General features: G+C 42.6%; 1 protein-coding gene across 1 annotated transcript; it reads left to right on the top strand.

Annotated features, from left to right (window-relative positions):
• The first annotated feature begins 1,816 nt into the window (after positions 1–1,816).
• On the top strand, positions 1,817–7,168 carry LOC141057334 (thrombomodulin-like). Its single transcript, XM_073553900.1, has one exon. It carries the CDS (start codon positions 2,308–2,310, stop codon positions 4,054–4,056), a length of 1,749 nt encoding a protein of 582 aa, XP_073410001.1. The 5' UTR covers positions 1,817–2,307; the 3' UTR covers positions 4,057–7,168.
• The last annotated feature ends 4,004 nt before the right edge of the window (positions 7,169–11,172 follow it).

Genomic DNA, 11,172 nt, shown 5'->3' with positions numbered 1-11,172 from the left:
TACTATGTGCCTCGGTTGACTAGTCAGATATGATTTCGTGACCAGCATCTTCTTGCCTTGCTCCAGTCACCTGTCAGGTCTCTTCCATGTGGGTGCAAGGGGAGAGACCTTTCAATCAACTGGAATAGGGAGAGGCCAACCTGGGGCTGTTCTGGACTAGTCAATTCTCTCCTTATATTCTCTGTACAGCTTTTCAACTATAGTTTTTCTGAAGCACCACAGAAAAACACATCTAGATGCACTTATGCAGTCAAGCTCTAATTCTTCCTGCCAATGGTTCGGGAAACATGAATCTAGTGACAAGTTCCCTGTCACCTATTTTGGCCGCTATAAGATGCTGCCACTGCCTTTCAAAGGCTTATCTACAGCATTCTATCATGCTGTAGCTAAGTCCTCGGTCTGACCTGAAAGATAAGAAAAATAAGTTTTATTATACTCACCCGGAGGGCGGTCCGATCTGATGGGTGTTGCAGGTCCGGGTCCGGCGCCTCCCATCTTCTTGCGATGCCGCCCTCCTGCTTGCTTCATTGCTCCTTGGCATCGCGTTCCTGCGCAGGCATACTTGTCTGTACTGTTATGGGCAGAGCAAAGTGCTGCAGTGCACAGGCGCCGGGAAAGGTCAGAGAGGCCCATCGTCTGCACACTTATATAATGCTGTAGATAAGCCATGAAAGGCAGTGGTCGTATCTTATAGTGGCCAAACCTGGTGACAGGTTCCCTTTAAAGGGGTTCTCCAGTGAAAACAATTAACTTATTGATTGTTAGGGGTCGGACCACTAGCACCCACACCCATAGCCAGAAAAGGAAATTTTTATCCTTGATGGGGCACGTTTATCCTTGTTAGGGCAGGTACAGATAAGTGTATTATTGATTAGCGCGCAATCCAACAAAACATTGGATTTCACTCGCGCCAATGTTATACCCGAGTTTGATCTGATATTCAGAGCACACCTTCCGCCATGCAAGTCAATGAGTTTGTGGAAACCATCGGACTACACTCAGATGACATTTGAGTGCAGTTCGATTTCTATGGACTCACAGAATGGAGAATTTTTTTTCTCCATCTTCTCCTCATCCAAAACAGTGTGCGATTTGCATAACTGACTTGATTCTCTCAGATGGTCATATGCACCTGCCTTTAGATTGGAATGGTAGTGTACATGCCCATCCCCCACTCCATTCATTCTCTATGGAACTGCCAGAAAATGCAGAACACAGTTCTCTGTAGTCCCATAGGGAAAAAAAAAAGATTGGTGACAATGTGGTTATAATAAAATGTATACAAGTGCCCCTTTCTGCTGATGAGTGCAACTATCCTCCTGTGTATAGGGGATCAATTATTTTCATTAAATTAAAGCCCATACAATGCAGAAAACTATTTATTAAATCCTGCTAGAATCCAGCCTTCACTATCACCCAGTTTATTAGGTCGAGATTCTGGGCACGCAGCTTCACAGGCACATTGCTTTGCATCACAATTCAGCTCAACTCCCTCCTGCTTCTAATTCACACCCAAAAGGGAAAGTTCTGCAATACTTCATTGCTGCAGATGGTGATACACAAAGTTCCTAAGTCATATGCACTCATGGAAAAGTCACTGAACTTCTCCAAAAAGCTTTTAGTGTGTGTTCACAAACCAGTGGGTGTTTCAGCAGAACTCCCCCAGATGAGGATCAGTGACCCCCCAGCCTCCCTCTCCCGATCCTATGATACACTTTCACTGATTATGATTTACAAGCAGCTCCCTGTAATGGCAATGAACTGTGTCCAGGTCACTGCATCCAAGCTGGGCAGCAATCAGTAAGAGTTACAAGCAGCTCATCATCATCCCAGGCGGCTCCAGCCCTTCCTTCCAGGCACTTCCTTCCTTCCTCTCCTCTCCTGGGCTGTAGGGAGGGCTGGGAGAATATAAAACTTGGGGACAAACTTAGAGACATGACACAGAGCTCGGAGTGTGGTGGAGCCTCCAGGACTTCCGAGCTGGGCTACTTGCACTTTCACAGCTGCCACTCAGCCCTCTGCTCCTCTGCCCAGCGAGCTCTGCTCCTCTGCCCAGCGTGATCTGCTCCTCTGCCCAGCGAGCTCTGCTCCTCTGCCCAGCGTGATCTGCTCCTCTGCCCAGCGAGCTCTGCTCCTCTGCCCAGCGAGCTCTGCTCCTCTGCCCAGCGTGATCTGCTCCTCTGCCCAGCGAGCTCTGCTCCTCTGCCCAGCGTGATCTGCTCCTCTGCCCAGCGTGCTCTGCTCCTCTGCCCAGCGTGCTCTGCTCTTCTGCCCAGCGTGCTCTGCTCTGCGGCCGCGGGGATCGTGATGCTGCTGCTCCACATCGTCTGGAGTGCGCTGCTCTCGGCGCAGCTGGCGCACATGACTTTATTGGATGAAGTGGCTACAGAATTTGTTTGTTTAGATCGGACGTGTTATTCTATATCCTGGGATGGTCAACGCTACTCCAAGGCAAAAAAGTCCTGCAAAGTCAAGAATGGACAGTTATTAACCGTGAAGAACTCTGTGCAAGCTGATGCCATCGATATGTTCATGGCCAGGACGCACAGAGAAGACGCCAGGGTGTGGATAGGTCTGGAGCACCAAGACAGGACCAAGTGCACCGACCTGAGGCAGGATCTGAGGGGCTTTACCTGGGTGACAGGTGACAGTCACACTGACTATACCAGCTGGAGGAATGCTGAGCAGATGTGTGGAGCCTTCTGTGTCACTGTGCGCAAAGATGGCACCTGGGAAGAGACGAGCTGTGACTCCAAGGCTGATGGCTTCTTGTGTGAGATAAGTTACTCTTCACTCTGTCCTTCTCCTGTCTTCCCTTCCCTCCACAATGTCACTTATTACCACCTAGCCCTTGGAAAAGGCCACATCGGGGATTCTGTTTTCCCACCTGGCACCATGGCAGAAATATTCACTTTCACAGACTTTACCAGACTGTCTTGTGAAGAGAAAGGTGATGGGACTGTGGCTTGGAGCAGTGAGACCCCCGGTGCCTGGAGCTGTCTCATTGAGAATGGGGGCTGTGAACATGAATGTAAAGAAGAATCTGGCATGGCTGAATGCAAGTGTCCTTCAGGATCAGAGCTTAAACCTGACCAGAGGGGCTGCACCAAGCCTTGTGACCCCAGTCCTTGCAGCCAACTTTGTGTCCCAGTTTTAGATCCACCAGGGTTCCTCTGTATGTGTTCTGAGGGCTACACACTAGCAGCTGATGGCAAAACGTGTGAAGATATTGATGACTGTGCTACCAACCCCAATATCTGCGAACACCACTGCACTAATACAATTGGAGGCTTTATCTGCGGTTGCAAACCTGGTTTTGAGATGGTTGAGGCAACTTGTGACCCTGGAGACAACTGTGTATCAAAGTGTGAGGACATTAATGAGTGTGACCACCCAACAACTCTCTGTGAACATGGATGTGAGAACTTCGATGGGGGCTTCAAATGCTTTTGTGATCCTGGATACATCATTGATGATAAAAATACCAATAAATGTAAGCGGTTCTGTAACTCCTCTTTCTGCGAGGCTGAGTGTGATATAAATAATAATGACAGCTGTCAATGCCCAGATGGATACATAGTGGATCAGGATGAGCATGGGGACAATATCTGCACTGATGTGGACGAGTGTGATGCATCCCCTTGTGAATGGTCCTGTGTTAATACTTTTGGGTCATACCTGTGTAGTTGCCCAGAAGGCTACACTATTTACAATTCATTTTGTATTCCACCAATGGAGGGATCAGGTGAAACAGAGTCACCTTCAGAAATTCCTTCACAGACCTCCTCACCTACCACCAGACCTCCAGACATCCACAGTCTACAGCCAGCCATGTTATTGGGCATATGCATAGGAATAATATCTATGCTAACAGTGTTATTAGCAATCCTCTGTCATATGCTGAGGAAGCATTACATAGAAGAACATGCCCTGGACTATAAGTGTAAGAACACAGAGAAGGATATTGTCCTCCAACAAGTACTGACAGAGCCTCAGCACAAGCTCTGTGACAATGGGCACAATATGGAAATCTCAAAAATCCAAGTGACTAGTTAGGGGCTTGGACTTGTAGTCACTGTCGAGTGACAGGCCGAGGATTGGGCCCAGGCTTTTGGACAAATTTTGGCTTCTTCTCAAAGCTGTGTACACCACAGAGCTGTAGATACCATAAAAGAAAACTATGACTTTGTAATATATGTAGTAGTGTAAATATATGTAGTAAATACAGAGGAGATGAGGCGTATGGTACACAACGTGTTTCCCTACTGCAATCCAATCACAAGGTGTTCTTTTTTTTTTCTCATACTCTGTTATTAGCTAACTTCTGTTTTGTGCATATATATTTTTACTTTGCTTTTGTTTATCCGTTCTCTCTCTTTTTTTTACTTTTTATCTTATTTTCTCTTTTCTATTCTTTATTTGTGTCTCTTTTGTTCCCTCTTTTCCTGATCGATGTTCATATTCGTCTTTCCTTCTCATGTATTCTCTTTACCACTCTTTTTTTCTGTCTTTTTTTCAGCTATTTTGCTTGTCCCTCTTATTGCATACTGAATGCATACTGAATTTTTCGCAATCTTTCTTTTTACTACTGGTTACTCTTTCGCATTTTCTTTTTTCCTTTATCTTTATATGTTCTCTCTCTCGCAAATGTGTGAGGACACACACATGGACACATACACACACACACAAGAACACACACAGATATAGACACACACACATATGGACACATACACGGACACATACACACACAAGGACACACACATGGACACATACACACACAAGGATACACACAGATATAGGCACACACACATATGGACACATACATGGACACATACACACACAAGGATACACACAGATATAGACACACACACACACATATGGACACACACATGGACACATACACACACAAGAATACACACAGATATAGACACACACATATGGACACACACATGGACACATACACACACACAAGGACACACACATGGATGCACGCAAGGACACACACACAAGGATACTCACAGATATAGACACACACACACATATGGACACACACATGGACACATACACACACAAGAATACACACAGATATAGACACACACATATGGACACACACATGGACACATACACACACACAAGGACACACACATGGATGCACGCAAGGACACACACATAAGGACACACAGATATAGACACACACACACATATGGACACACACATGGACACATACACACACAAGGACACACACAGATATAGACACACACACACACATATGGACACACACATGGACACATACACACACAAGAATACACACAGATATAGACACACACATATGGACACATACATGGACACATACACACACACAAGGACACACACATGGATGCACGCAAGGACACACACATAAGGACACACAGATATAGACACACACACACATATGGACACATACATGGACACATACACACACAAGGATACACACAGATATAGACACACACACACACATGGACACACACATGGACACATACACACACAAGAATACACACAGATATAGACACACACATATGGACACACACATGGACACATACACACACACAAGGACACACACATGGATGCACGCAAGGACACACACACAAGGATACTCACAGATATAGACACACACACACATATGGACACACACATGGACACATACACACACAAGAATACACACAGATATAGACACACACATATGGACACACACATGGACACATACACACACAAGGACACACACATGGATGCACGCAAGGACACACACATAAGGACACACAGATATAGACACACACACACATATGGACACACACATGGACACATACACACACAAGGACACACACAGATATAGACACACACATATGGACACACACATGGACACTTACACACACAAGGACACACACAGATATAGACACACACATATGGACACACACATGGACACTTACACACACAAGGACACACACAGATATAGACACACACACATGGACACACACATGTATACACACACAACTCGTTACTCTTTCCTTCTCTCTTCTCACACACTCTCTTTTTCTCTCATTCTTTTTATAGAAAAGTCTGTAATTAACACAACAAGTCAGCAGCCACGTCTTTATTTTACAGGACAGTTGGGATCATAGTCAATTATTTGATAAGCATATCCCAAGTGCTATAAGAATTGTAACAAATAATATCTGAATTCTCCCAGTTATTTAATAATATTGCACACAATTACAATCCGTTGAAACCACCTTATGACATTCTCTTGCCTGGTGCAAGGGACTCAATGTCGCAGTTTTACTTCTTTTTATTTAGAGGGGTTCTCTGAGTCTATTGGTAAATGAAGTTTAAGAAATAAGACTTTGTTCACACAGAGTGATAATATTCTGTGAGTTTCTCAACAGGAGTTTTCCACTTATTGTCATATGCTGATTTATAAAAGAAAGAACATGCAGCCAGCCAAATGATGTGGTCACACATGTTTGTGATCTATATTACTCACAGTTAGTGAGTCTCTAAGAGGAGATCTGGGCTGAGCTGACAGCTGGGACACTGCTGGTACAGTGAGGAATGTGGAGAGAGACTTCTTTGTAGTCGTGTTATGTTGTTGGGGCTTAAGGAGATTTTGCATTGCAAAGTAAAAACTTTTTTTTTTTAAATTAAGTTTGGAGAACCCCCTTTAAGCACATTTTTGCACCTTAAAGAATATTAGCTGCATTTTGGCACATTTAAATCGACATATAATTATAAACCAACAGTAGGTAATAATTACCTACATCTTATAGATGCCGGGACACTAAGAGCTGGACTGTAATTCAGCATAGTTTAATGTTAACATTTCAATGAAGTATTTAATCATGCATCCTCTTTACAAGGCACAGACTGCTAATGTGTGCAAGAGCAAATAAGTCACTAAATGCTGGAAGCTGGATACAGTCATATGAACATTTTAGTGATTACTTCTTAGGAAGCTATCTGTGCTGCAAACCAGAATCAAGGACGCTGATGTGCTTCAACTATCATGTATATAAGTATTTATTATGAAAACCTTGTACAGCAATGTACAGTATGTGTGGGTGTGTATAGGTATGTGTGCTCTGAAAAATTGTGAATATTCAACTCAATAAATAGTTTATGAATTATTGTTACAAAACCAGTGTTGTAGTATTATGTCTCATCTATCTATATATCTGCCTTTATACCTATAGGAGAAAAAGAAGTTGCACTCCAAACATAGCAAAAACATTTTTTTTTTAATGTATTCCTTGGCAAATGGTACACAACGTTTCGTCTCAAGGTGTGAGCCTTTCTCAAGTGAGTACCTTTGGCATGGAATAGATTTTTTTCATGTTTTACTATGTATGGAGTGCAACCTCTTTTTCTCCTATATGTTATTATTATCCTTTTACCAGTGGATTTGGAGGAATACACCCATTTGCAACTCTGGAGCAACTATACTTTCTTTTTTTCATCTATCTTTTCTCAACATTGTATATATGTAAGTATATATATGTATATCCCAACATTGTGTATATATATATATATATATATATATATATATATATATATATATATATATATACATACATATATATACATACTAGCTGAAGAGCCCGGCGCTGCCCGGGCATAGTAACTAACTGTGGTTAGTTATAACAAATTATTATTATCCTCCATCCCATAGTCCCATGCCCAAATACACATCATACATATCCACCATCCCATAGGCCCGTGCCCATATACCCATCATACATATCCTCCATCCCATAGTCGAGTGCCCATATACCCATCACATATCCTCCATCCCATAGTCCAGTGCCCATATACCCATCATACATATTCGCCATCCCATAGTCGAGTGCCCATATACCCATCACATATCCTCCATCCCATAGTCCCGTGCCCATATACCCATCATACATATTCTCCATCCCATAGTCGAGTGCCCATATACCCATCACACATCCTCCATCCCATAGTCCCGTGCCCATATACCCATTATGACATCATCATCACCATTGCAACCGTTATTACATAACCGTCACCATTGCAACCTATTAAGACATCATCGTCACCATGGCAACCATTGTAACCTATTATGACATTGCCGTCGCCATAGCAACCATTATGACATCATAATGAGGGGAGGGGCTTGATACACACACACTTTTTCCCCATTATGTAGATAGGGGCAAAATTGTTTGGCGAATTGGAATGCGCGGGGTTAAAATTTCGCCTCACAGCATAGCCTATGACGCTTTTGGGGTCCAGACATGTGACTGTGCCAAATTTTGTGGCTGTAGCTGCGACGGTGCGGATGCCAATCCCGGACATACACACACATACATACACACCCACATTGAGCTTTATATATTAGATATATATATACTATATATATATAGGATATATATACACAATGTTGAGAAATGATGGTGCTATATATATATGCACACATTGGGGACGATGATTATTTGATACATTGATATACTGACAATTTTGCAAGTGTTCCCACCTACTGATAATGGAATGGTCTGTAATATTATCATAGGTACACTTCAGCTGTAAGATACAGAGTATTAAAAACAATCCAGAAAATCACAGTGATTTCTAAATAATTAAATTGCTGTATATATACTGTGAAAAAAGACACTCCAGCACTTGTGCATCTTTTTTTTCTATAAAGGCCGGGGTCAGACCGGCGAGAAACTGACGAGTCTTGCACATTAATACCCGGCACTGCCGCCGGCGCTTGGATCGGTGCATTCAGCTGCATGTATTTCTATGCAGCTGAGCTCTCCAATCCGAGCGCCGGCGGCAGTGTCGGGTATTGACGTGCGAGACTCGCAGGTCTGACCTCGGCCATAGACTTGTCCACGTTTTAGTAACCATAAATGGTCAAAATTGTGAAAATCCCCTCTGTTCAAAAGAATTGAGTGATTTTTAATTCTATTGATTAGCGCTCATTGCCTAGGTCTCCAAGTCAGAAAGAGCAGCACTTACAAGCTCCTTGCTTGTAAATCACAGCTCTGAAGCTGGTCAGATCCTTGGAAAGCCTACGGGCAAGCAGGAAGTCAGGAGGCAGAGGGGCGGTGCTCTCCTGTAGCGCTATACTGAGACAACCCGTGTATATAGTTTTTTCAACATTTTTATGACTAGTGAGATTGAGCTTGTGATGCTCTATATCTCTGGGAATAGCACTATTTCCTGTAGTTTTTTCACCATTAGCCCACGTTCTCACACAACGTTTTTGCTGCAGTTTTTTTTCTGCAGTTAAGATTTGCTACATATTTAGCTGTGATTTTTGGTGCCAGGGGCACATGTTTTTTTGTAAGTTTTTTACCTCAGTATTTACCAAAATCAGGAGGGGAACAGAGGAGAAGTAAAATAGAGACACGTTACCACTTCTGCATTTCTCACCCACTCCTGGTTTTGGCTAAAGTCTCACTCTGATCACTGTCTTCCATTAGGGCCTATGCAGCCAAAGGACTGGTGAACTGGTGGATCCTCACAAATATGCTGCACCCAGGCATACTGTATATTTTCTCAATTTAATGGCTGATTATGAGATCTATGGATTCACTCTTTGTCATCTACAGCTCTTCACTCTGATTACTAGGTGGGATCCTGAGCATGAGACGCCCTTCATGATGTCTATATTTGCTTATAGGAAATTTGTTTAGAGTTGTTGTGGCAAGGCAACCTCTTTTTATTATGCCCAGCTTGATTTTCTAGACATACACTGTCGGACTGGGGTGTCAAGGGCCCACCAGTAACATTGACTTTGGGGGCCATTTTTTACCTACATACAAATATTACACGGACCCTGGTTCACAAATTTACCTATATCTCTATATAAACTGGGTAGTTTGGTTACTGAATGATGAGATGCTGTGTTTTTTTGCACAGAGTAAATCATGTAAATTATGCCAAGTACTGCCCATGCAGTGGGGTTGGGGGCCCAGATCTGTACAGGGGCCCACCGGGGGATTCCCTTGTTCCCCTATTGGCAAGTCTGAGCCTGTATATATACACTGTTAAATAAATTATACTTTAATGCAACAATATAGTATATGAACAGGTATTTAAGAATCCTGACCCCAAATAATTAATGTCGGCCATAGTAGGTTCTATATTGCCCGGTAGTGGTAAAAAAAAATACCCCAATATTGTTAACTCCTTCACGTCGCAGCCCTTTTTCGTTTTTGCTTTTCTATTTTTTGCTCTCCTTCTTCCCAGAGCCATAACTTTTATATTTTTTCAATATGGCCATGTGAGGGCTTTTTTTTTGTGGGATGAGTTGTACTTTTGAACAACACCATTGGTTTTACCATATCATGTACTGGAAAACGGGGAAAAAAATTCCCAGTGCAGTGAAATTGCAAAATTTTAACACGTTCAATAAATGCTAAAACTGACCTGCCAATATGATTCTCCAAGTCATTATTAGTTCGTAGACACCAAATATGTCTTGGTTCCTTTTTATTTAAGTGGTGAAAAAAAATCCAAAGTTTGTTAAAAAAAAAAAATTGAGTAATTTTCCGATACCTGTAGAATATTCATTTTTCGTGCTCTCTGGCTGGGTGAGGGCTTATTTATTGCGCGCAGAGCTGACGTTTTTCTTGATACCATTTTGGTGTGGATAAGATCTTTTTATCGCCCGCTATTGCATTTTAATGCAATGTTGCAGCGACCAAAAGAAACGTAATTCTGTCATTTTGACTTTTTTCGCTACGCCATTTACCGATCGGATTAATTCTTTTCTTATAGTGATAGATCGGGCAATTCTGAACCCTGCAAAACCAAATATTTTTTTTTTTTTATTGTTTTATTTTGAATGGGGCAAACTTTTATTTTTTTTATTTTTAAAAACTTCTTTTTTTTTACTTTTCACTTGCTACAATAGCTTCCTTTGCTAGGCGATGATCATAGCAATTTGGCAATCACAACCACAGTGGTCTGCGGCAGTCTCCGAGTTGTCATGCCAACCCATTGGCGACGATCATGTGACATGGGCACAAATGGACGGGGTTAGTAATGGGCTTCCAAGCAATCACATTTAAAGTGGCTATCAGAGATTGACAGCCGGATATAATAGGTTAGCAGCCGCGGGTGGATCACAATTCTACCCGCGGCTCTTTGGGGCACATGTCAGCTATT

The sequence above is a fragment of the Dendrobates tinctorius genome, unplaced genomic scaffold, assembly GCF_039654945.1.
Source record: "Dendrobates tinctorius isolate UK_male_01 unplaced genomic scaffold, ASM3965494v1 ptg000203l, whole genome shotgun sequence".
NCBI classification, from domain to species: Eukaryota; Metazoa; Chordata; class Amphibia; order Anura; family Dendrobatidae; genus Dendrobates; species Dendrobates tinctorius.
This window is presented reverse-complemented; position numbering and strand designations above follow the sequence as displayed.